At 39.9% G+C, this 27,196-nt stretch overlaps 1 protein-coding gene across 1 annotated transcript in view; it reads right to left on the reverse strand.

The window, feature by feature from the left end:
* zzef1 (zinc finger, ZZ-type with EF hand domain 1) overlaps positions 1–27,196 on the reverse strand; it is a 92,404-nt gene that overhangs the window by 55,835 nt on the left and 9,373 nt on the right. The window contains exons 2-29 of the mRNA XM_049469603.1: positions 26,254–26,398; positions 24,880–25,074; positions 24,585–24,768; positions 23,730–23,929; positions 23,429–23,639; positions 20,954–21,070; positions 20,347–20,525; positions 19,518–19,616; positions 19,118–19,209; positions 17,856–18,001; positions 16,232–16,346; positions 15,898–16,116; positions 15,078–15,169; positions 13,925–14,136; positions 12,718–12,851; positions 12,506–12,576; positions 11,422–11,536; positions 8,847–9,006; positions 7,390–7,511; positions 6,192–6,338; positions 5,571–5,740; positions 5,369–5,450; positions 5,049–5,250; positions 3,083–3,225; positions 2,679–2,922; positions 2,463–2,542; positions 2,260–2,350; positions 491–1,016 (exon numbers count right to left, since the gene is read on the reverse strand). Coding sequence (XP_049325560.1) covers positions 491–1,016; positions 2,260–2,350; positions 2,463–2,542; positions 2,679–2,922; positions 3,083–3,225; positions 5,049–5,250; positions 5,369–5,450; positions 5,571–5,740; positions 6,192–6,338; positions 7,390–7,511; positions 8,847–9,006; positions 11,422–11,536; positions 12,506–12,576; positions 12,718–12,851; positions 13,925–14,136; positions 15,078–15,169; positions 15,898–16,116; positions 16,232–16,346; positions 17,856–18,001; positions 19,118–19,209; positions 19,518–19,616; positions 20,347–20,525; positions 20,954–21,070; positions 23,429–23,639; positions 23,730–23,929; positions 24,585–24,768; positions 24,880–25,074; positions 26,254–26,398 — 4,493 coding nt within the window. The remainder of the gene's footprint in view (positions 1–490; positions 1,017–2,259; positions 2,351–2,462; positions 2,543–2,678; positions 2,923–3,082; positions 3,226–5,048; positions 5,251–5,368; positions 5,451–5,570; positions 5,741–6,191; positions 6,339–7,389; positions 7,512–8,846; positions 9,007–11,421; positions 11,537–12,505; positions 12,577–12,717; positions 12,852–13,924; positions 14,137–15,077; positions 15,170–15,897; positions 16,117–16,231; positions 16,347–17,855; positions 18,002–19,117; positions 19,210–19,517; positions 19,617–20,346; positions 20,526–20,953; positions 21,071–23,428; positions 23,640–23,729; positions 23,930–24,584; positions 24,769–24,879; positions 25,075–26,253; positions 26,399–27,196) is intronic.

A 27,196-nucleotide genomic window follows, 5' to 3' on the forward strand; every position in this document is an offset into this window, starting at 1 on the left:
CCTCTTATTCAACTACCACAACTGATGCATCACCACTGGGTTGCATCATAGCACACTCAGGAGTAAAGCGCAGCGACCCAGCTCATCAGCCGACAGACACCTGTGCTGACCCACATCACACTAGGAGTGATGTGAAGAGAGTACGCCATCTACCCACCCAAAAAGAGCAAGGCCAATTGTGCTCTCTCGGACTCCGGCTGCTGATGGATTTGAACCGATGACCCTCAGATCATAGTTGCAGCACCTTAGTGCGCTGAACCAATCTAAGCTTACATCAATTTTTCAATGTTAATACAAAATGTATGTAACAAAAATACTAGATATGAACTTCAGAACATCCATATCATAATACTGTGGTACTGTGCTGTACAATTTACACACAGTAATAAAATAAAATAATAGAACAAAATAAAATAAAATTTGTTTTTCACAACGAATTGGTAAAAATCTCACTAAAGACAACATATCAGCACGTCCACGCTGGTCTCACCTGGTCTCACTAATCACCATGTCCTTCATAAAGCTCAGGATGTGTTTGAGGATGGGGAATCTCTCTTTAACTGAAGGAGCAGCGCGAGTCTCCTCCACAGATCTGAAGGACAGCAGTCGGAGTCGGCCGCGGCTGAAGGGCGCTTTACGGGCGAACGCCAGCGGGGACACGGGCTCTCCGGACTGTGAGTGAAGGCTCTCTGTGGAGCCTCTGGAGCCCTGGGCACTGGTGCTGGCACTGCTGGAGGCTCCAGGGTCTGAAGCAGAGGAGACCTGGGTCTGGACCCGACTGTGGTGGCTTGTTCCATTAGAAGCAGCAGCAGCTTCGGCCCCCGTGGGGGTCTGAGAAATGCAGGGAGACGAGCAGGGCTGGAAATCTTCCTCAGATATGGAGACTGAGCGTGAGAGAGGTGCAGCGCTAGCGCCCTCTGCTGGTTTAGTGGAGTCTGGGTCTGGTGGAGGTACGGGAGCACCACCAGCAGGGCTGAACCTGAATAATAGCAAGCTCTTACTGATGCAGATCTCAGCTGGAGAGAGAGAGAGAGAGAGAGAGAGAGAGAGAGAGAGAGAAAGAGAGAGAAGAGTGTACCAGAGAAAAAGAAAAAAAGATTAAAGAGAGTGAGAGCATAATGTTCATGTGTGAATAGCAATGATAGCTATTATTAATATGTCACTCCATATGTCTGAGCATCATTCCAAGTATTTCAGCATAAAAAGAACATATTTGTAATGTGTGACAGCATCCTGTTTTAAAACGGCATCTCTGCCGTTTGTAATTAACCAAAAATTGGGCAAAAACTGGCAGAGTTGTGATAATTATAGGTGCATTAAACATTTTTCTCAGTATAAATAAATGCTCTAGGGGCACGTGGTTAACTCCTCCATATCCTCTTGAGACCCTGCGTCCTCATATGGGGATGCTTCTCTGCATCATTTCTGTACCATCTAGTGGCCAAATGCCAACATTACACTCAATTAAAATATTAAAATAAACTAAATAAAATGATTTGTCCCCATTTGAGGACATATTGAGGACATTTCTGCAGAAATTACTTCTTGTACAAAGACAAAGTTATTTCTTATGAATAAATGAATGAATTGATTCTGTACTCAGAACTTTTCAGTTTGCTGTTGTTTTTCTGTAATCAAGTTTTTACTGAAAGTTTTATAGATCATAGATCAGTAACAATATAGTGCATTACAAAAACGGACAATTTTGTTTTCCATCTCTGTTAAATTCCCTCCACCTTACTCACACCCATCCCTCCCCATCTGTTTGCAGTTGTTTTTCTATTTTACTCTGATAAAAACGTTCATACAGTGAGGAGCAGCAGCAGGAGCTCCTCAGATAAAGTGCTGTTCCTGTACCCTTTATTTCTCTTATGTATATATGTCTGTGCTCATGATCAGTACAGTGAAGGCGGCGTTTAGAGCTGAAGCTAGTGCCACGGACTGTAAAAAGTAGATTTTAATAAGCTTCTTGTGCAATTTTAAAGTTATTAGTGCCTCTTTTTAAATGCTGGCACCCTCCAGAAGGTGTGGAGATGTTTTGAGTCTGGGTAACAGTGTAAAAAGTGATTTATTGGGGCAAAATTTGCCCCGAAGCGGCCGTTATACAGAGTGCTGGAAAAAAGCATAAAATTACTGGATCTCAGAAAGCTGTGGGAGAGCGGAGGAGGGCTATTCAACAAAGGTAAGTACTTTTTATCATGTTTTACTACACCAAAAGTCCATTTTACAATAATGTCTTTGGATATTTTGGCCACTTACCTAAAGATACCATTGTGACTTCGCTTTGGCAATCCCCTTTCTCTCCTGGAATACTGATTTTGCTAACTAGGGATCGCTGCTTCATTTCCAGCTAAAAGCCAAACAATACAGCAAATTAATGAACAATAAAAATAGATAAAAAAAAAAAAAAAAACGCACTTGTTTTAACTAATGGTTACAGCACAAGCACGGCTCAGACTTACCATCCAGGTCCTAATGCCATCAGCAAGTGTGTAGACCTGCATGAGGTCCTCACTCACACAGGTCTGTCCATGCTTAGCCACTGGAAAAGAAAGGGAGAAAGGTTGACATGGTCATTAAATTAAATTTAAACCCTGCATATACAAGATACAGGTATTTAAAAGTAGCCAAGATGGTGCTTTATTATTATTCATTAACGAAACTGAACTTTTACTTACCAAAGTTCTTCAGTGAAGTCTGAAGGGCTGGGGTGTGATACACCATGGCCGCCCAGATGGCGTTCGCGGCCTGATCCACCTTGGATCCCGCAGCGAACTCATTTCTTATCAGATATTTCTTACACGTCAGCATGAGGTTCCTGAAAAGCTCCCCTCTTCCATCACCGCAGTCCTGAGCAGGATTCCACTGAGCAAAGCCCACAAGAAACTCCACTAACTCTTCCTCAGAAGAGCCGGATTTTAACTACAAGAAAATAATAAATGTGCAAAAGAAGAAAATTGCTTAATAATATTACAATGTATAGTCTTTACATGCGACATAATATTAAAAAAATCTTTGATATTACTAATGTTACATTTCTAGGTGAAATGTGATGGAACTATGCACACAGTAATGCTTGTACCTCTTGCGTGATGGCATTACATGGTTCAGGTTCTCTGCTTCTGGCAGGACCACTCAGACCATGCCTGAAGATGGGCTTCCACAGAGGAGAGGCCAACACATGGGTCATCAAAGCAGCAGGGAGCTCCTTCATACTCCGCACTTCTGATCAATCCCACATAACACAGGAAAGACAGTATCGATCAGTAAACAATTCCTCATCTACAGTTTATTTATGGTTGAATAAAGTCTAGTTTTTACTCAATTTGTTCTGAATTGTACTTGTTCTGAATGTGAACAGCATGGTTCTGTGACAGGATGCAGCACCTGTACAACAAGTCCATTAGTAAAATTTCCTCACTACTAAATATTCCACAGCCAACTGTCAGTGATATTATAACACAGTGGAAGAGACTGGGAACAACAGCGACTCTGTCCATGTAAAATAACAGAGCGGGGTCAGCGGATGCTGAGGAGCATAGTGCACACCAACTTTCTGCAGAGTCACTACACCAATCACTCACTACACACCTCCAAACTTCATGTAGCTTCAGATTAGATCTAGAACAGTAGAGTGTACAAAGCTTAATGGAAGAGGTTTTCATGGCCGAGCAGCTCCATCCAAGCCTTATATTACCGAACGCAGCACAGGTAAATGAATCACATGCAACAACATTTTCTAAGGTACACTCTAAAAAACAGAGGTACGATATGAGTACTTTTTTGTACTCGAAGGTACACTATTTATAACTGTACCCTCATTGGTACAATATTGGTCTTTACAGGGTCAGATTTGTTCCCTCTGAAGTACAAAGTCATTTCTAACAGCAATAAGTACAAATTTGTACCATTTAACCAGCCAAAGGGTACATTCAGTATTCTGCATCACTGTACTAATGAACAATATATATTTAAATTGCACATTTTTTATTTGAAAGCCAGACAATTTTGTATCATCAAGTTTTTGAGCCATATTTAGTTGATGATAATGTTTATAATCTTTATGATCTTTACTGCCACAAAAACCATGGGTACAAAAAAGGACTTTCACTGAAAGGTACTTTTTTGTGCCTCAATATAAGGTACAGCCCCAGCGACAAGCTTTGTACTCTTTTAAGTACAAATCTGTACTTATATTTCTTAGAGTGTATGGTAGCAACAAGGCTTCAGAGAGCACAGCTTTGTTTAAATGATCCTGGTTAATTGCCTGGTTTTCTTTTTTTTTTGCACTATAAGATGCACCACATTATAAGGTTCACCATCAATGGTCTATTGGATTATAAGGCATTATGCGACACTAGTAAGGAACAGGGGTGTTGCCATGTTTTCCTTCTAATTCAGCAGCTCTCGTCGCTGGATGGTGGTGCATAACTAAGTTAAGTAAAGCTAAGCTAAGTAGCGCTGGATTCTAATCTACAGTAAGCTTAGAATTTCATATTTCCACTAAGGCTGGATGAAGCAGATTAGCATAAGCGCCTAACAGTAAACGCCACCCAACAGCGATACACTGAGGAACCCTGAGTGTTCCAGTAAAGCCTGGGTAATAATAGCTAGCGGTTCTTCCCACGTAGCTTGTTTTAACCTGAGCAGCAAAAGAGCTAGTGCTTAACGACATTAGCGGGTATAGCTAATGCTGCTCCAGCAGTGCTGGCTGGCATTAGCAGCAGACTTCAGGCCGATATTACTCGTCTCTGAATGGCGAAAGGGCTTAGTGCGGCTAGTGGCTAATGCTAAAACTGCTCCAGTCTCGGTCCTGGAGAACTAAACTGAAGCTCCAGTATACTCCTGTGTGGCTTAACTGCTCCTTAATATCTGACTGGTTGAATTCATACATAAGGCACACTGATGATTATTGGGAAAAATTAAGGATTTTAAGTGCAACATTTTAGAAAGCAACATGGCTGATCTACACTAACATACAGCTCATAATGACAGATTAAATACAAAAACCTCTAATATGTCAATATGTAATATGTTGAGCAGCATACCGTGAGTGGATTTGAGGGCCATGGTTCGGGAGGCCAGGCGGCCCATCAGCCGTGAAACAAGAAGCTGCAGGTCTGAAACCCAGGAAACGTTAATGTCCGGCAGCCCGTAGGCCGTCACCGTGAACTTGTAGCCCCACTCTGTGTTACTGCTGTCTGAGTGGAAGAGAAACTGCAGCTGGTGACCAGCCTTGAACGTGACTTTCTGTAAAACAGAATAAACAAGCTTCTTTTATAATACATTCACTATATATCTTAGCAGAGAGAATACAGCTTAAATAACAGAGAAGATAAACGTCTGACAGTTAAAACATTCACCCCACCTTTGGCCACTTTTCAGTTCCCACTTTCATATCATATCGCACTTTGCCTCCTCTGGAATCAGTAAACTCCAAATAGTCATACCTGTCAATTCAGAAAACACAAATCATTTGTTAAACAAATGACTAAAATGGTTAAAAGGCTAATATAAGAAAAGGAAAATATATAAAAAAATTCTAGTATCTAAAGAGACCAGCTCTGCACCTCTTCTCCGTCTCACAGCGGTCATCAAACTCCACCTCGAAGTAGGTGGCCCCAGGGCAGAGGAATACTGTGTTTTCATGTTTGCTGTCCTCATAGTCGTGAGGAGACTCCATGGTCCAGTTCTTTAATACCACTGGGTGCTGGGGATTCTGACAGGACTCCATATCAGCCTACACAGAAATTATGAAATATTTTTTCATTTTATTTAACATTTATTTAAACACAGATCTCTTTTATCTCTGGTCAAGCATGGCAATAACACACAGATTTATCAAAAAAATCTACACAAGAACATATTCAAACAATTAAATACAACATCAATAAATACAATTTAGTCTAAACTTTGGGAACAATGAATTACAACACGTTAAAAGAAGGGAGGTTGTGATGTCTTTTAAAATATACTTTTCTTTTAAAAACTGTTGATTTTCCAAGAACGTCTTTATAAATAAATTCACACATCAGTGACTTAAAGACAACAATTGTAATACCTTTTATCAGTTCCTGATTTTTTTTTATAATAAATATATATATGTATATATGAAACCTTTATGAGGTGAGCAGCAGCACACCTGCAAACTGCCAAAACATACAAAAAAAATATATATAATAATAACTTACTGATGTGTCAAACACGCAGCTGACCTTTGAACCAGCTTCCTCTGTACTTCTAGTGAGTTCCTTGAGCAGCTCCAGTAAAGTGAAGAAGCTCTTAAGTAGAGTACAGTGAGGGATGTCCAGGGAACTCAGCTCCAGCAGGAATATCGCCTACACAATATTATATGAGATTACAGACATTGTTAGCAGGATCCTATATTTAAAGCAAAAAACTATAATCTTGAGCATCATAGATGAAACATTCAATAAAGCACAATGTATGTGTATGTGTATTGTAAAATAATCTCAGAATCATGTTGCAGTCTTGTAAATAGTGACCCTGCAAGATCCCCAGTCTTGGCAAAATCTTAGTCTGTGACTGAAAAGTCTGTGACTTGTCTCTAGATGTGAGAGGCTGTCAGATTTTAGTCTATTAAAATGCTTTTTGAATTAGTCTAGTGCAGGGTTTCTCAACAGGGGGGCCGTGGACCACCAGGGGGCCTCGAAGCACCCTCTAGGGGTCCGCAGGCTCATCCTCAGAAGGAGACAGTAGTGTTTAGTGAGCGCTTTAAATCAGGGGTCTCAAACTCGCGGCCCGCGGGCCATTTGCGGCCCGCAGAACGATATTTTGTGGGCCGCTACTTAAAATCTAATTAGAACAGCTGCCTTTCAACCACGGAGGAGAAGCTGAAAACTATAGATCACAGTGAGGTTGATTAAAAATCTTAAACTTATGATTGACTACATCTTTTGCTTCATTTAAATAAAATAAAAAAACATCATGGATACGCCCACACGGCGAGCCGAGTCATCAGGTGTTCTGTCGAGTTGTGCTACCCTGTCAAACCGTGCTACTCTTATGTGTATATTTAAAGGTAAAAATACAAAAGAAGCACAATATTAGAGCGTTTCCAGTAAGAAGTTTATGTTCTATATTTGGAAAGCCTAAACCCCAGTTTAGGGTAAAATTATGGTTTATTATACTCTGTTTTTATTAGTTATTATTATTATTATTATTATTAGGGGGGCCTGGACGCTTTCAAGTTGTAAACAGGTGGGCCGTAAGGTAGAATAGGTTGAGAACCCCTGGTCTAGTGTGGTTAGCATAAGAGATATCGATTTAGCCAATCTACCAATTATAGCATCATAGCATAGCATATAGCATTCCCATTATAGGTGTGCCAGAAGAACTTTCAACCCCTGATGGATAAATTAAAAGTACCAGTTGTCTGGTTGCCATTGAGAGAATGGATCCGCCCAGTTTGGCAGTGATGTCATTGGTGGAGTAGCTCTCCATCAGAGTGCTCAGGGTGCCTCTGGTGCTCGTCAGGAACTGATCCACGTCTGCACGACGACGACAACAAGCAAACAAACACAAGAACATATCTTCTCAGTTACATCAAACACCAGAGCAGGGAAAATAAACTGCTCACTCACTGTAATACACTGTAACAGACTCGAATTTATAAACCAGATACGATTTCACACACCAGTTACAATCTCAGGTAACAGCAGTGTCAGACTTCCAGAGGTCAAAAAGGTCAGCAGTGTCCTTCCTCTTTGTGAATCTACACTATACTTACTTACTGATCACTTCAGGAAGCCAGAACTGAGAGACTAATGCAATGAAAATCACACTAAACTAAAACTACATTCAAAACACACCTGACTGCCTATATACCTTTCAAATGGACAGAGACTAAAGCTGCCACTTTGCATAGGTCATTCAAATTATGCAAATAAACAAGCTGGAGGTGAAAGTGGAGAGACAGAAGAAAAACCTGCATACATTTAGCACAACCCCAAATCAGAAATAGTTTGGACTAAATGGAAAAAATAAAATGTGTTTTTCATACACTGACTTTGATTTTGAACAGTTTGAACCCAAGATATTTCATGTTTTGTCTGGTCAACTTTTTATATTAACATTTCATTTGTTAATATATATCTATTCAGGTTCACAAATGTCACTGTGCAAAACAGATGCCTTATTTTAGCCATGTGCTTAAGTGTAGTCAACTTCTCTGTTCACAGAGGCCTCTGAAATAGATCATCACATCATAGAAATATGTGTAGTGTGGTCAGATGAATCAGTATTTTAGATCTATTTAGGAAGAAATGGACACATTTTATTGCAAACCAAAGATGAAAAGGACAGTTTCGCGATTGTGTCAGTGCACTTCTGTGATGTAGCTTTAACAAAGATAAGTACCGGTACATTGAGATGTCCAACAAGTCAATGCAAGACCACATGCTGCACACATTTAAAAAATGGCTGTCAAAAAAAAGGGAACAGGTACTGTACTGTCTGTAATACTGTCCGGTTCACATTAAAGAATGTGCGGAAATTTTTGAAAAGAAATACGCAAAAGCGCCGTCTAGTGCACACCTTATAACATTACAGGCCTGAAATGCAGGAATAGATCAGCAAATTAAATGAAGGTGACCAGATAAAACATGTAATATCTTGAGCTCATACCAAAATTAGTAAAAAAAAAAAAAAATAATAATAAAATAAAATAAATAAATAAAAAAAATGACAAAAAAAAATTAGAAACGATGATTATACTGTCTTCTGATTTGGGTTTGTAGATTCTAAATATTGTAAAAGTCTTTATTCTAGGATTCTTTTTCCTGGAAAATTACTCTATATTAGTGTTTATATTAATTGATGCTTACATCTGATCAGGATGTCTCTAGCCAGTTCGGTGGCTGTGGTCGCTCCTCCTTTGAGCTGCAGGAAACACCAGGACAGCAGACTGCCCTGAAGAGCCCAGAACAGCGACAGCAGGTCCTTCCGACTGGATCTTCCACCAGAGTCCACCATCATCACTTCACACTAACAATCACATATGCACAGGGTGAGAGATCACTAATTCTGTCATTTTAACCAATATTACAAAATACATGTTACGGGGGCGAGTAACACAAAAGTAATGCAATAGTTACTTTTACTGGTAACTACTTACTTTTATAGTGGCGTAACTCAGTTAGTAACTCAGTTACCTTTTTGGAGAAGTAACTAGTAACTATAACTAATTACTTTTTCAAAGTAACGTGCCCAACACTGGCTTTAGCCATACGCACACTTCCCCAGAAATGTAACTACACAATGCGGACGACAGCAGCAGCTGTGATTGGTCCACACTTTCCTGCCTTCCCGGTTTAACTGCAGAGCAATGCAGATTCATGGATACACGAATGCAGAAGTATAATCGCACACAGCTGCGTAGGGCACTTACGTAAGCAACACTGTAGACAATGTGTTGACTCAACACAGAGTCACAGTATAAATTGGGCCCACTATTTATCACCTGCTGCACTATTTAAGGTGGAACAAGTTAAGAAAACTATTCAGCTTGTTATACTTTCTGTAAAGAGCCCAAACACATAGAAACTACATTAAACTAAGACAGATAAAGGTTAATATAATGGTTATATCAATCTTACAGGTGATTTCTCATAACCTCTGTCTGTAGTGAGGCCCATGTAGCCCTAACACCTCATCCTTCAAAACCACAATTATATGACGCACACTAAAGACATAGCCCAAAAAAGTGAGCAGTCACACACATTTAATTTACAGGTGCTGGTCAACGAATTAGAATAATTTGAAATAGTGCAATCATGAAATTCTTTGAATGCATTTTTTGTGCAGAAAGCAAATCAGGTGTTCACCGCACCTGTCCTACTCGTTAGACTAATCACAGAACTCGTTACCTGGAAAAAAATTTGCTCAGCTGAGCTTTCCAAAAGGCCCATTTAGGCCATTTAACTGTGACACTGTTGTTTTATTGAATTAGAATAATGGAGAAACCGTTTCATTGAATTAGAATAATTTTTATTATAATTACAATCATCACTTTCTCAGTATTTTGTGGCTGCCCCCTTGGCTTGTATGACTGCCTGAAGTCTCCGCGGCATCGATTTGACCAGCTTGTCGCAAGTTTCCGCACTCACAGCTTCCCAGGCAGTGCCGATGTTCTGCTTCAGTTGGTCCAGCGTAGTAGGCTTTCTGTCGCGAATTTTCCGCTTGACGATGGCCCAAAGGTTTTCAATGACATTGAGGTCAGGCGAGTTGGCCGGCCATGCCAAAACTTCAAGCTGTTTTTTATTGAACCAATCTTTGTTCGACTTTGCCGCATGAGCCGGTGCAAGATCCTGTTGAAATATGAAGTCTTCTTCGCCGAACTGTTCCTCAACAGTCGGAATCAGGAACGTTTCCAGAACATCTTGATATACGGCAGCATTGACAGTCTTCTTGAGGAAGCAGAGTTTCCCTACACCTCGAGCGGACATGCATCCCCAGACCATAACGCTCTGGGGAAACTTGACGGATCTTTTCACGCACTCGTGGTTGTAGGTTTCGCCACCACGACGCCAGACACGAGGACCTTGGTCACCGAAGGAGATGCAGAAGCGTGATTCGTCACTGAAGACCACTTTCTGCCAGTCTTCAGCAGTCCACTCGCCGTGTTCTTTGGCCCACTTCAGCCGTTTCTCCATTTGTTTCTTGTTCAGCAACGGTTTTACTGCAGGAACAAGAGATTTGAAGCCGAGTTCGCGCAGACGACGGTAAGTGGTTGATCTGGAGACGTCAGCGCCGGTCTGCTTGTTCCACAAGTCGGTGAGCTCGGAAGTGGACTTGAACCGGTTGCTGACTGCGATCTTTCTCAGCTGCTTGTTGTCGCGAGCAGAAGTTTTTCGGACGCCGGAACAGTTGGTGCGCTTGCTGCAGTTTTTCTTGAGAGCTTTGCAGACGGAAGACTGGCTGATGCCGAGCTGCTCAGCAATTTTAGTTTGGGTCAAGCCTTGTTGGCGAAGGGCTTGAATTTGAGCCACTATTCCGGTTGAGAGGTTGCGCTGCTTACCCATGATTGATTTTACAACTTAGAAATTCTACTCAACCCTGACTTTAAACTGCACAGTGAACACTCTTCACAGAAAACAAAAATTCGAGCATTTATTCTAATTCAATGAAACGGTTTCTCCATTATTCTAATTCAATAAAACAACAGTGTCACAGTTAAATGGCCTAAATGGGCCTTTTGGAAAGCTCAGCTGAGCAAATTTTTTTCCAGGTAACGAGTTCTGTGATTAGTCTAACGAGTAGGACAGGTGCGGTGAACACCTGATTTGCTTTCTGCACAAAAAATGCATTCAAAGAATTTCATGATTGCACTATTTCAAATTATTCTAATTCGTTGACCAGCACCTGTATTTTAGTTCAGTGCGTCTGCTTAAAGGAACAAACCTCTTTAGTGGCCACGTGGAGTAAAGTATCCATGACGGTGAGGATAGGAGAGATGTCAAAGTCAGCAGGAGCTCCTTTAGGAGGCAACAGCAGCAGACCACTCGGGTCTTTATCACTGCACAGAGACAAAGCAATCAGTGTATTACATACACAGACAACATGCGTCTAAAATTACACATGGCACAAAAACACATTTATTTATTTATTTATTTATTTTTTCATATAAATAATGATTTAAAAAAATGACAATAACATGATTTTTGCAAAGGAAATCCAAAATGAACTAAATATTCAATTATTTTTTCATATAAATGCAGTCAGTCAGACATGACAATTACGTATCTAATACTTTTAAGTATAGAATAAGAGATGAGGTTAAGAGAAGAGGTTAATGTGGCTATCAAACACTGGACTTTGGACCATTACCAATCTGATTTGCAAAAGGACATACTCAAAATACACTATATAACATATGCACAACTCTACACTTTAACATCAAACGTCTGCTATTGGATTAGTCCTCATCAAATATTAGAACTAGCATTTTCAACATTGGTCTGATGCTAATATCTCTTCAAAGGCACATTTTAAGTGACAATAGTAAGAAACAAGGGTATCGCCATGTTTCCTTTCTAATTCGAGCAGGTCCCCCTGCTGGGTAAGAAGACCTGTAAAGCTAAGCTAAGTAAACAAAACTGTAAGTAAAAAAAATATATATATATTTATATGTATGTATATATATATATATATATATATATATATATATATATATATATATATATATATATATATATATATATATATATATATTAAAGTCAAATGAGCGCTGGATGTTAATCCACACAGACTTTTCTCCTGAAAACTTTTTTTTTTTGGGTGAGTAAAGCACTTCCATTTATTTACAGTAAGCTAAGATTTCCAATTTTTTCAACAAATCAGCAGCGTTAGTCGCGGTTACCAGCGCTTAGTGCTAGTACATGCCACCCAACCCTTTTAAGGATTTTAAGTGCTCCTCATTGTGTGGAAAATACGGGACTTCTGTTTAACAGCGTCTCTTAAGTGTGTGTTTGTTTTGAAATGTTACCTGAAATAATTGCAGAGTGACTCAAAGGTCAGCTTTACTGACTCCGGCTGTTCCTCCTCTGTTATGTTCTTCTAAAACATACAAAACACAATATAAAACACACACTGCTTATTTTCTTACACTTTTTTCAGATGTTTCACTCCATTTCCATCCCTCTTTCTCACAAAACCACCTACCCACCCACAGACACATACACACACACACACACTCACCATCATGTCGAAGAGCTTGTCTCGCCGGCTCTGTTTGTCTGGGTAGAAGATAGCTGCACCGCTGAGGATGGCCCTAACTGCCTCCTTCCTCAGAGCTTTCTCCTCAGCAGTCTCTCCTTCAGGCCCGTCCACCACTGCAATACCAAGTTTACCAAGTATCTGAGTTTAGAACTGCAATTACTTTTCTACACTGTGCTGATCAAATTTCCTTTTCTTATATTAAACAAGTTGGATAATATAAAACATTAAATCACATTAACCCTTAGAACCTGAACTCTAGCCTGTTTTGGTGTGTTTTTTTTCTCAGTTTTTGTCAATTTCTCTTTCAGGTCTTATAACACAGTAATTATATCAGACAGACACATGAGCCATGAGCTCTTTTACTCCAGAAGGCATACGGCTGCTCAATAGTTTAATCATTGGTAATGTAAAAGTCAGCAGAATTGTTATATTTTTCTTGGAACTGGCCATGTTTTGGTCAAAATTTTACCAAACACCTGTTTTTTTTACTTATTTTTGAATGTATAGACTTTAAATAAATTCACACCTAGGAAATCTATAAAAAATGGTTAGATTAGAGTGTTTATGAGTTGAAAGCATAAGAATATTGATGATAGTTCATTACATGGCTTATTATTTTGACAAAATACATGAACAGCATCAGGCGGAGTTATTTTTCTAGCTTTATTTTTTTCTGTGGACACTATTTTGGGTCATTTACTGATATTTGGTTTAAAGTATTTTATAAATATGTTCAAAGCACTAGAAGGAAATGATATTGGTTGGGAAAAGCAAATTGCACATATTTTTTGGGGGGAGGATCAGTGGCAATGATGACGTCATGTGATTTACTCAGAGACTTTGAGCAAATAAATAGAGTTATAATGGAAGAACAAAACAAGGAATTTTGAAGGAGATCTTATTTTTTTTTAGGTGTTTTCTCAATGGGTTTCTTGCAGATACTTTACTGCACTGGGATGTAACCACTATTTTTAGAAATAATAAGTTCCGCCCTTTCTTACTCTATATGCTTTATGCTAATATGTGAAGGCATTGCTGAGTAATTGGGCTAAAAACACAAGGTGCAATTTTGGATAGAAAATCCGTCCGTAGGGTTCTAAGGGTAAAGAGTCATAACTGCTCAATGAAGTGTTGTATACTAGTATGAATATAAGATGAGTCCACAGAGCAGAGTGGCCGTCTGTACCCTGACACAAGTGACTGTAGAGCTCCCCTACAGCCTCAGCAGGGTCCACCTCTGTGCTCGCCGATGCTGAAGGTGCTTCAGCTGAAGATGATGGTGATAACGCTGTGTTCTCCACAGGCCGCCGGGAGTCCGGTAGAGCGGGAAGAGCTGGGAAACAGTTCTGTAGGAGCTGCAGCAGAACGACCCGGGTCCTCACTGCCTCCTCTCCGTCTCTGATAACAACATACACGCATAAAACAAGAGTTAAGAGTGGTAACTCTGTTAAAACAGATAAGCTCTTCTACACTTTGTAAATAAGAACTTTTTATTTTATATAAGACTGGTCATGAACTATCATATTTTCGCACTATAAGGCGCACTGAATTATACACTATAAGGCGCACTAGCAATTAACGTCTATTTTCTGGTCCATTTTTATACATAAGGAGCACAGGATTATAAGATGCATTATGAGATACTAGTAAAGAACAGGGATGTCGCCGTGTTTCCCTTCTAATTCAGCAGGTCTCGCCGCTGCAGGGTGGTAAAGCTTAGAAAAAAAAAAAAAAAAAAATTCTCAAACTAGTGCTGGATGTTAATCTACACAGACTTCTTTCCTGAAAACTGTTTATATGCAGTAAGCTTATATTCACGAATTTCTCCAGCACTAAGTTTGGAGCATTAGCATTAGCAGCTAACCGTTAGTGCTTAGTGCTATGGTTAGCAGGTAATGCTCATGCTGCTCCAGCAGTGCTAGGCATGGTTAGCCACAGGCTACAGGCCGATAATACTCACCTCTGAACGGCAAAAGAGCTGGCGCTTAGCGGCTAATGCTAATACTTCTCCAGCCCCGGTGCTGAAGAACTAAACTGGAACTCCTGTATCATGCTGTACAATGTAGCAAATTGGCTTTTCTGCTCTTTACTACCTGACTGGTAGAATTCATACATAAGGCGCACTAGATTATAAGGCGCACTGTCGATTTTTGGGTAAATTAAAGGATTTTAAGTGCAACTTATAGTGCAAAAAAACATGGCATTACTATCGGCCCAATAAGCATGGAATTGTGAAAGAATTAAAAGAATGAAAAAAATGTACAAAACTGCCAGATTCCAAAACCGCCTTGCATGCCAGCCATAATATATACGGTGGTGTAAGTCTGCTATATACTTACATAGACCTGAGTTTTCTGTAGAAGTCCCAGAAGAGTGGCAGGTTCAGTCCACTGAAGTCCAACAGAGTCTTCTGTTTGTGCAGTGTCATGTCCTATAATCAGATGAACACCCATTAATTACTGTACATGCATACACAACAATGCAGATTACAGAAGACACGTTTAAATTGCAAACCAAAAGTAATCCTGGTCACCACTTAAAATGTTTAAATCACTTGTGGTATTATTTATTATTATTCATTTTAGAGATGTATTTCACTCCCCCCCCCAATTTAGCTGATTGATTGAGCTGCTAGTCAGCTACTCCCCATCACTAGTGATTCCACAACACTAGGAGGGTGAAGACTAGCACATGCCTCCTCCGATACATGTGAAGTCAGACTCTGCCTCTTTTCAAACTGTTGCTGATACAGCATTGCTGAGTAGCAACACAGCACACTTGGAGGAAAGTGCAGTGACTCTGTTCTGATACATCAGCTCACAGACTCCTCATGCTGATCGACATCATCCTACTCATCCAGGGAGAGCAAGACCAATTGTGCTCTCTCAGGGTTCTGGCAGCTGATGGCAAGCTGCATGACTGGGATTCGAACCAGCGATCTCCTGATCATAATGGCAGTGCATCCATATTATATATACAGTATTATATTCATTCATAGCTTAAGCAGTGTAGACTGAACTGACTGGTATTTTAGATCTTTTTAGACTACACTTAGACTACAATTTCTGGTGAATAAAAAATTTAACTAAATACATTTTAAGCTTGTGAGCTGTTAGTAGACAGATGTTTGTGAGAAACATGTGATTAATAATTTGTTACCATGTCTCTAGTGAGCTGCTGAATGAAGTAGAGGGTCTTCTTGACTAGTGTTAAGCTGGTGACCAGACCACAGTCGCCCCCCTCAGGCTGCATGTTCAGTTCCTCGCCCGTCTCCAGCCTCTCGGTGTCTGGACACGTGTAGCCACTGAAAGCCACCTGCTGGACTCCAAGCCGCTCCGCTGAGTCCTGCCTCGTGCACAGGAACTTCACCATCAGGAACTGAGGAAGGACATACACCAGGAAGAAGACCAGTTACTATAGTATTTGGACGAATGCATTGGAACACATGTTCATTCCTGTTTAGACAGAAATCTTCTATGGGTGAATTTCCTACATTGGACACACGGCACAGCTGCAGTTTGATCTCTGCATCATTCCAATCATCCTCCAGTTCAAACCATCCAACAGGCTCCTCCTCCGTCATCTCTGCTGCTCTCGTACTGGAATGCCTGCGTGAGAGGAGAACTGATTAAGGAGGACTGAAGCAGAGAATCAGATACCAACACAAAGTCTATTTTTGACTATTGGTTTACACTTCGGTACCACTTTAAAGTAAGAGTACCTTTATAAAGGGTTTATAAATGGTTTACAATTAGCTTATTAATGGTTACTAATTAGGTTGCAAATGCCTTAAAAATCATTAATAACAGGTTATAACACATAATTAGAAAGGGCAACAATATAGAAGGCTGTGGGTTCACTATTTGGCAAACAACAGGTCATTGTTGCCCTTTCTACGTATGTGTTATAACTGATTATTAATGATTTTTAAGGCATTTACAACCTAATCAGTAACCATTAATAAACTAATTGTAAACCATTTATAAACCCTTTCTACAGGTAGTCTTATTTTGACGTGGTACATACACTTCTTTATTGAGTTATAGCCTTTTTAAGTGCCCTATGCTGCTGCTGGGTCAGGCTACATTGTACATGTAGGTTATGGCGTATATTGGACGCAGTATACACGGGCCTTTAAAGCAAATGAAAACACACCTGTAGCTGGTTTCTCTGGTCCGAATTAGGTGATTAGTCTGTTTCCTTGGAGTGTTCTTCAAACAAACCACACAGGCACATTGTCTCTTTTGACTGGTCAGAGCTTTCTGGGGCAGGATTATAAAAATAAAGTACAGTACAGGCCAAAAGTTTGGACACACCTTCTCATTCAATGCATTTTCTCTGTTTTAATGACTATTTACATTGTAGATTCTCAATGAAGCATCAAAACTATGAATGAACACATGTGGAGTTTTATTTACTTAAAAAAAATAAGCTGTCCTCCACAGTCACCGGACATGAACCCAATCCAGATGGTTTGGGGTGAGCTGGAGCACAGAGTGAAGAAGGCAAAGGGGCAACAAGTGCTAAATAAACACCTCTGGCAACTCCTTCCTTTAAGACTGTTGGAAAACCATTTCAGGTGACCACCTCTTGAAGCTCATTGAGAGAATGATGCCAAGAGTGTGTAAAGCAGTAATCAGAGCAAAGGGTGGCTATTCTGAAGAAACTAGAATATAAAACATATTTCAGTTATGTCACTTTTTTGTTAAGTACATAAAACTGAACGTGTTCATTCATAGTTTTGATGCCTTCAGCGAGAATCTACAATGTAAATAGTCATGAAAATAAAGAAAATGCATTGAAAAAGAGAAGGTGTGTCCAAACTTTTGGCCTGTACTGTACATTTCGCAAGAAGGCAGTGTTCCAGACAGGTGTGTATATTTCTGCAGCGTGGAGCTGCTTGTTTCATTGCAGAAGCGCACCCTCTGGTGTCCTCTTGGTAGCTTTAAACAACATGATTCTCAGCCAACACTGCACTACCCTCCTGTTACTCCCTGTGCCTATTTTCCTATTTTTGGATCGATATTAGCTCACAGTCTGCATTAAGGCACTGATTAGCATATCCCCAGTAATAAGTATTGTGTGTAGAAATGAGTAGTCATGTTTACTGGGCTTACTTGTCTTGAATAAATTCTTTGTAGTCCTTAAAGTCCCAGGAGTCATATTTCTTAAACCTCTTAAAGTGCTTGTCTGCATCAAACACTTCTGTGTCATTATAAGAAAAGACCAGGCCACATTTAGCCCCTATGGCCCCTTTCCGCACCTGTGGAGAAAAAAAAAATGAAGTATGCAGGAAAGCCTACAAAAGAAGCTAGACTATGACGCGTAATAATAGGTACAGATGTTATAGATATACTATTTTTACCATTTTGCTCAATTAAAGGATTTTAAGTGCGCCTTATAGTGAGAAAATTACGGTAATGTACAATTGAAGAAAGAATGAATAGGGGATATATATATATATATATATATATATATATATATATATATATATATATGTGTATATATATGTATATATATGTATATATATATATATATACATATATATACACACACTCACCAGGCAGGCACCTTTTATTGTGAATTAGTTACACATTGAAGGAGAACCTTTAAAAAGGCTTTTTAATATGATGCAACATAATATTTGTCTCATTTGCAGTCGCAATTCCATTATAGTTAGCTAACTATTGAACTAATCCAGCAGGCACCCCGTTTTACACTAAGCAACGCGTAATACCTTCAACACAGCACTGAGAAGGGTTTAGACAATTATGGCCCCACCCCGGAGTGAAAATCATGAATCTGATTGGTTAGCTTGTCCTGTGACTTTGCTAAAATACTCATTACTACACCCATTAAAAAATCAGGTATTTTAAAAAGCTTTGATTGGTTAGAACAGCTGTCAGTCAGATAAGAGTCCGATAGCAACTAAAAAAACACAGACTAATGCTTTGAATTAGTAGCTGTTTTTTATTTTAGTTAATTTATAAAAAAAAAAAAATATATATATATATATATTTCCTTGTTAAATATTATGTAATAATTTATATGCACCTATTGTCACCCTATTGTCAGGGTTAGAAGGACCTCACTGCACACCACATTAATATATATTACTTATTGCATTTGTAAGACAATTTTAAACATATAATACATTTTTATTTTATAGTAACATCAGAAAATACTGTATGTATTGTCAAAAATATATCAGTCAACTTCCATATTGGTACAGTCCTTAGTCTTTAAATAGCAATATCACTGTAAATCAGAAATGGCAATACTGTATATCATCCAGCTGTACTGACGAAAAATTGGTCTAAATAACATGTAAACCCACATCATATCAGCCGGAAATCATATCAGCTGTAAAGACACTTACTTTAATTCTGAGCTGTGTGACTTGGAAGCACGTCTGATCCTCAGTTGACAGAATCACACTGGCTCTCCTCTTTCCACTCTCCGTCAGAAAGCCTGCACAATTCAAACACTCGTAAATTTGACTCCGTTTTATGAAATATCATCTTCACCGTTTGGTTAAGCAATAAATAAAAGTGTAAAATTTGTTATGGTTTAAACTTGGTCAAAAATATAGGTGATTTCCAAAGAATATCTTTCAAACACAATTTAGATTAAGTGTTTTTAAGTGTCTTCAATAGTTACTAACTCTAGTAAGGCTTAAATCTACGTGTAGAAGAAGAGAACTCACAGGAACAGTACAAAAAAAAACCATACTGCACATAAATTATTCAACCAATCCATAATAAGAGTGCTGAGAGTACCATCTCCAGTAGTGGGCTCGGTCAGCATGTTCTCGGGTCCGCACTTGTCATCTCGGCTCTTCACGTCACAGGCCTGCAGATGCAGCTGCAGATGTTTTCCTACAGCAGACAGACGAATATCAAACTTACTGAAGTGGAGAAGTTGCAAACCCCGGTGTGCAGTTCTGTCTCAGACAGATACTGTATATGAATGATTACAGGTGTGGTCTAATTAGACAGTGGGTCTCGACACAACGTGGTGTAAAATAGTGTAAAATTTTCCCACTTTCCCCCTAAAGAGACTCTCGGAGATCAATTTTTGGTAGTGCATCTCTTGGTGAAAAAACGCAGACTGTAAAGACTCAAAGACATACTTTAAGAGGGGAGGATCTTTTGAAGGGTCGTTTCAGCTGCTCACCATTAAGGCCGTCCATCAGCCAGACATGTGAATGAGAAAACTGGTTCTGGACTGTTACACACTGGACTCATATAGTTTAGGCACAAATCCAGGTTCTGTTTGGGATCTGATGTTGCTGTTTTTAAAATAAGCCATAATTCCCTTTTTTCTCTGCAATTATCAAATAAATTCAGTTATATATAGAGCTACTGTCACTCCAGTGTGTTAGCTTGTTATGCTAACTGGCTAGCATTAGCTTGCATACTGCCTACTCTGCTTCTTTGGCGGTGCCTTTCTATGCAGTGCCTCCAGCAAGGCCAGACCTATAATGCATTATTTCTTTTTTGTCAATCAGTGCATAAACAGTGGGTGCTTTACAACACACCAAGGTGTCTTTTAAGTTAACCTCTTTAGTCTAATTCTGTATTATTCTGTTTAATTAAGGTGTTTTACCATTTTTGTAAAGCAGCCGGAGGCGCACTGATGCCATTGAGGCCAGTAGAGAGGCAGCACGGTACTCTGAGTCCACACGTTCACAGATTCCAGACAGAGAGAGCAGCACTTTAGCCACACTACCCCGAGCCAGAGCAAACGCCAGGAGAGTCAGCTCAGCATCCGGAGTCACACAGCAACTACAGCAAACAGAGGAAAACAAGACCAATGAAGAGAAAATGCAGAAACAAGGAGAAAAGACGGAAAAAGGAAGAACATAATGACATAATGAAATAAAGAACTGCAAACACAAGTGATTATTATTAACAGCTTGGTAAACAGCAGCTGACTACAGTGTACAATTACTCACGGATTACTGCTGCCTGTAATTACAGATTCACTATTCAAAGGCTAGAGAGTAAACAATGCTGGAAAAAAAATCAATAATTACACAGAGAACAGAAGAAAAAGCGATCATCAACTGTCGTCACCCAGCTCTGAACCGAGCCTGCTAGACTGTGCTGAAGAGCTTTAGTGTGTGTCAGCGTCTGACTGACACTGCATAACTCAGAGGAAGCCAGCAACGCTAAAATCTGCCTGCATGCACCATGAAGGAGAGCGACCTTACTCTGCAATTCTGAGGAGGAAGGCGTCCACTTCTTCCAGTATGTTCGGAGAGAAGAACTTGGGGAACTCGGTGGAGGATGGTGTTAAGGATAAGGGAGGCATGTGCTGCAAGGCTTTTCTAAAGAAGAGGAAAAGGGAAATTCATTTAAAAAAAACTCAAACCTAAAGATATCATTACATATCCCATCTCATCCCATATCCATTCTTTGTAATTCTTCACTTGACTGCACACAATTATTACTGGATCAAAACAGATCTTTCACTGGATAGTTCTACCTTTTCAGAAATTCTGGTTGATAGACCAGACAGACTTAAAAAAATACTCAATGTCTAATACATTGAGTGAGATGGTGGTGGGTGGGGTGGTGCTTGGATGGAGTAGAGTGGTGTTTGGATGTTGTGGTGTTTTGGTGGGGCGAGGTGGTGTTTGGATGAGGTGATCTCTGGATGGAATAGAGTGATGTTTGGATGATGTGGTGTTTTGGGTGGGATGGTCTTTGGATGAGGTGGTGTTTGGGTGCATTGAGGGGTTGTGGTGTTTAGGTAGGGTGGTGTTTTGGTGGGGTTATGTGGTGTTGTGGATTTTGGACGGAATGGGGTGGATTTTGGGTGGGGTGGTGTTTGGATGAGGTGGTGCTTGGGTGCATTGAGGTGTTGTGGTGTTTGGGTAGGGTGGTGTTTTGGTGGGGTGGTGTGGTGTTGAGGATTTTGGGTGGGATGGGGTGGTGTCTGGATGTCGTGTTTTTTGGGTGGGGTGGTGTTTGGATGAGGTGATGTTTGCATGTGGTGAGGTGTTGTGGTGTTTGAGTAGGGTGGTGTGGTGTTGAGGATTTTGAGTGGGATGGGGTGGATTTTGGGTGGGGTGGTGTTTGGATGAGGTGGTGTTTGCATGTGGTGAGGTGTTGTGGTGTTTGAGTAGGGTGGTGTTTTGGTGGGGTGGTGTGGTGTTGAGGATTTTGGGTGAGGTGGTGTTTGGATGAGGTGGTGTTTGCATGTGGTAAGGTGTTGTGGTGTTTGAGTAGGGTGGTGTTTTGGTGGGGTTATGTGGTGTTGTGGATTTTGGGTGGAATGGGGTGGATTTTGGGTGGGGTGGTGTTTGGATGAGGTGGTGCTTGGGTGCATTGAGGTGTTGTAGTGTTTGGGTAGGGTGGTGTTTTGGTGGGGTGATGTGGTGTTGTGGATTTTGGGTGGGATGGGGTGGTGTCTGGATGTCGTGTTTTTTGGGTGGGGTGGTGTTTGGATGAGGTGGTGTTTGCATGTGGTGAGGTGTTGTGGTGCTTGAGTAGGGTGGTGTTTTGGTGGGGTGGTGTGGTGTTTGGATGAGGTGGTGTTTGCATGTGGTGAGGTGTAGTGGTGTTTGAGTAGGGAGGTGTTTTGGTGGGGTGGGGTGGTGTTGAGGATTTTTGGTGGGATGAGGTGGATTTTGGGTGGGGTGGTGTTTGGATGAAGTGGTGTTTGCATGTGGTGAGGTGTTGTGGTGTTTGGGTGGGATGGGGTGGTGTCTGGATGTCGTGTTTTTTGGGTGGGGTGGTGTTTGGATGAGGTGGTGTTTGCATGTGGTGAGGTGTTGTGGTGCTTGAGTAGGGTGGTGTTTTGGTGGGGTGGTGTGGTGTTTGGATGAGGTGGTGTTTGCATGTGGTGAGGTGTTGTGGTGTTTGAGTAGGGTGGTGTTTTGATGGGGTGGGGTGGTGTTGAGGATTTTTGGTGGGATGAGGTGGGGTGGTGTTTGGATGAACATCACCCTTACACTCATTCCTTACCTGCACTTACTCACAGTTATTGTGTCGCATACTGGACAATTTCCTCACTTCCACACACACACTCTCTAGATATCTGCATATCTACATAGCATCGTATATTTACTTATTCTGACTTACTTAATATATTTCCGTGCAATATTTGTCTATAGTGTAAGTTATTACATGTATTGTTATTGAGTGTACTGTGTATATTGTTTATACTGTAAAGCTATCTGTATATCTTATTTTATATTATATTTTATTTTATTATTCTTTTTGTAAATATTTTTCTCTGCACATTGGTGGGAATCGGCAGCCACGTTTTTCACTCACATGTAAACCTGTACTCTGTGATGTGACAATAAAAATCTTGAAAAGCTCTTTGCTCTTTAAAAGGTGTTATTGAATGATATTGCTATTATATTATATTATCACTACATTAGTACCTTAAAAATAATGTAACCATAACATAGTTTATTACAATAACTCTTGGGACAATACTGTATATTGTCCATTAAAAAGTTACGGTAATAATGGACATAAGAAGCTAAACTCATTTCTGAGTACAGACAGATCTGAATCGCTCGAGGAGTCAAATGAGTTTTTAGATAATCAAGAGAAACATTACGCAGTTGGAAATCCTCCTCTAGCTGAAAAAAAATCAATGAGGGGAATCTTCCTGTTAAGCAATTATGCTGAAGTGCTGTTAGATAGTGGGGCTAATCTTGCTGACTCACTGCGTGCTCTGTAAGACGGTCTGAGCGAGGACAGGGTTGGTCTCCATCGACGCTGTGACCAGGGAGGTGAGGAGAGAGAGGTACCAGATAGCCGAGGCGTCCGACACGGACACCTCCTTGTTCTTAGTGATCTGGTAGCCCAAGGTCTTCAGGCCGTGGATGCGCGTGTCACAGCCGTCGCTCAGGCAGCGCTTAATGTTGATCTGAACATCTGCACAACGAGAGATCAATACATCATCACTGTCTCACATAAACCTCAGACCTCCAAGAGTGAGAGTAATAATGCAGAAGTCAATCTCACATGGTTGACTAATGTTGGCGTTGTCCAGCAGGGCCACGTATCCAGTGACGTTGCTGGGGATGCGGATGTCTCTGATCTCCTGCAGAGAGCGCCGGCTCTTTCCCACAGACACAGACACCAGCTGGGGCATGTAGCTGTGGTCATTGGAAGCCACAGCAATGGCCAGTCGCCTCAGTACCACATCTGGCTTCATCTTTAACCTGCAGAACCAACATATAGAAAAGACCTGTTCAGGACTAGATTAAAAAGGACTTTCTACAGTATTTTTTATTATTAGTAGTAGTAGTATTAGGAACAAGCGCCGCACTACTACAACTGACAAACACTGGCCTCATTTTTATTGGATTTTTTTTTTGTTTCTATAGATTGTTTAATTTAACCTGTTAATTTAAAAATAGAGGGTTTAAAGCTGTAAAAATCTATGTATGGACCAAAAACTGTGCAACTGTGTCTCACTTGACTCCTTTCAGTTTATTAATTGCATAAAGTTGGTTGAAAGCTAAAGTGCAAGGTATATAAATGTTTAAATGTAAATATAAATGTACATGTCCTTCTAAACTTAAAACGGGGTGTCTGGTCTAAAGTCTATAAGGTATAAATATGTATATTGGCATCATCAGAAATATACACATGTAATATCAGCATCCAACACTGGTGCATTTCATAATTATTAATGTTTATTTGGCTGGTTTAACATGAAACAAATATATACTGTGACAAAAATTACATTATTATGTTTGTGTGTTAAATATTTTAAATAAATGTGCTCAAAATACAGGGGTGTCTAAAACTTTTGCATAAGACTGTATAGAGCACACATATATCTGTGATGCTACACAAGAAAAGTGATCATGCCTGATCCAGTGGGAGCGTGCACTGCCATCCGACTGCCAGAAAGATGCTGTTTCTCCATTGGTCATCTTCGGGATGTCAGTAGCATTAGAGGAGGCCTCGATGAAGCTGTAGCACTGAGAGATAACCTTCACTCGATCCACCTCCTGATCCTGGTTCAGTTCTGCCCTGTACTGAATGTCCAGGTCTATGAGGAAAGGAAGAGAAAAAAAAAATTTAGAAGTGCTTTCTCATAATCAGATCACCTGGATGACTACACTCACTGTCTTTGGGAGCAGGAATAAATGAAGGTAGCTACCTTTCTCCTTCTGCAGCAGGTAGTCCAGGAAGTCCTGCAGTACAGAAGACCTCATGGTGCAGATGCTGTTGTAGCCCTCCAGTGCAGGGAAGGGAATGGCATTGCTGGGGATGCGGTTCCTGTGGAGGAACTTCAGGATCTTTGAGGCGTGTGCTCCTAATCTGTCCTTAGATTTGGAGAAGATATCCACAAATCCTGAAAAAAGAACAACGAGGAAATAAAGAAAAAGTGCATCATTTATTTTAAATAAGTAACACTTTCCTTCTCTCTTTACACAAAAACTTTACGAAACTGCACCATTAAAAACTATTCTAGTGCACTTCAAAAAAAATTAATATTATTAAAAAGTGACTTTATTTCAGTAATTTAGTTTAAAATGTGAAACTCATTTTCTATAGATGTATTAAATACAGAGTGATCTATTTTAAGCATTCATTTCTTTTATTGTAGATGATTATGGCTTACAGCCAATGAAAACCGCAAAACAGCATCTAAGAAAATTAGAATATTAAATAAGAACAATTGGTACTTTTAGCAGTGTGGGCAGTGTGCTGAGTCCTGCTGGAAATTGAAATCCATAACTCCTTAAAACCATAAAACTCCAAACCATCACTGATTGTGGAAATTTCACACTAGACCTCAAGCAGTTTGGACTGTGTGTCTCTCCACTCTTCCTCCAGACTCTGCTCTCTTGATTTACAAATGAAATGTAAAATTTACTGATGATCAGTGATGGTTTGGAGAGACATGTCATCTGCTGGTGTTGATCCACTGTGTTTTATTATCAAGTCTAAAGTCAGTGCAGTTTTGTTTTCCCACAAAATCTTACAGCACTTCATGCTTCCCTCTGCTGACAACTTTTATGGAGATGTGGATTTTCCAGCAGGACTTGGTACACTGCCCACACTGCCAAAAGTACCAATTGGCCTTATATAATATTCAAATTTACTGAGACACTGATTTTGGGGTTTTTATTGGCTGTGAGACATAATCATTAACAATAAAATAAATAAACGCTTAAAATAGATTACTCTGTGTTTAATACATCTATATAAAATATATGAGTTTAACATTTTGTAACAAAATTACTGAAATAAAATATATTTTTAATTATATTCTATTATTTTTAAATGAGTAGTATATCATATATTATATTGCAGGAGATTTTTTTAATTTATACATTGCTGACACAGATGTGCAAATGCGCGCACACAGCTTGTCTAGTCCCTGTACATAAGTTTTGTCAATAGAACAGAATTTATAAAGGGTTCAAGCTACTCTGATAGTGTGTTAACTGTTTTGTTTTCACACAACTTGAAACCTGTAACTCATGTAGTGAAAGTTCACCACAGGCTTACAGGAATCTAGAGTTACCTGGAGTCAGTGAGCAGGCCTGCAGTTGTCTGATCACATGACTCAGCTCTCCCTGTAGATTGGCTCCGTTGCTGTTCTTCAGAGCCATGAGCATGCTCTCCACATCAACAACTCCATCACCTTCAGCATCAAACTGAGCAAAAGCCTAGGAAAACACAAGGACGAGAGACACGTTACACAATCATTCTGTATTAGCTTCACTAATCTGTCTGCTGTTTATCTGCATCAGAAGAATCAGGTTAAATGAAGGAAAGGAAAGGAAAGGAAAGGAAAGAGAATGTGATGTTAAAGGGGTTCTGCCCAAAGACCCTTACTGGTGTAGAGCGAAAGACTTGTCCAGCCAGGGACTGGAACACAAGTCTGAGGTAAGGTAGCTACTAGGGGTGTCACGATTCTCTAAATACTCCATTCGATTTTATTTCTGATTGTAGGGTCACGATTCGACGCGATTCTCAATTTTCTTTTTTTCTTTTTTTTACAGCAGAGAGGCTTATGCCAGTTTAGATTAGTCTATGGTCAGTCATTGGTTTGACAATATCTTATTTCAAAAGGTGGGCTTGATATAAGTGATGAAAAGTGATACAAGTGATCTGTAATACACCACATTGCGCACTAATGGTCAAATTTAAATAATTTAATTAAGATATATATGTAATGCCATCTAGTGTTTTTTTTTGGTAGCAGCAGTGTGCACTATTAAAACAGCAATGTGCAACATAACAATATAAATAATTAAAAAAAATACAGGAACAGTCATGTACAAAATAATAGAACAATTACAGCCTTAACAAACTGAGCTCTATCCTACTATAACAGTTACACATGAAAAATAAGACTCGGTCCCTGAGAATAACAAGTTTTAACAAAGATATATTATTAACTTTATCTGAGAGAAAGATGCTCCTTAAGATACCAAAACTATTAACATATTTGAGGCTAGATA

Source organism: Astyanax mexicanus, chromosome 1 (assembly GCF_023375975.1).
Source record: "Astyanax mexicanus isolate ESR-SI-001 chromosome 1, AstMex3_surface, whole genome shotgun sequence".
Classification (NCBI taxonomy): Eukaryota; Metazoa; Chordata; class Actinopteri; order Characiformes; family Acestrorhamphidae; genus Astyanax; species Astyanax mexicanus.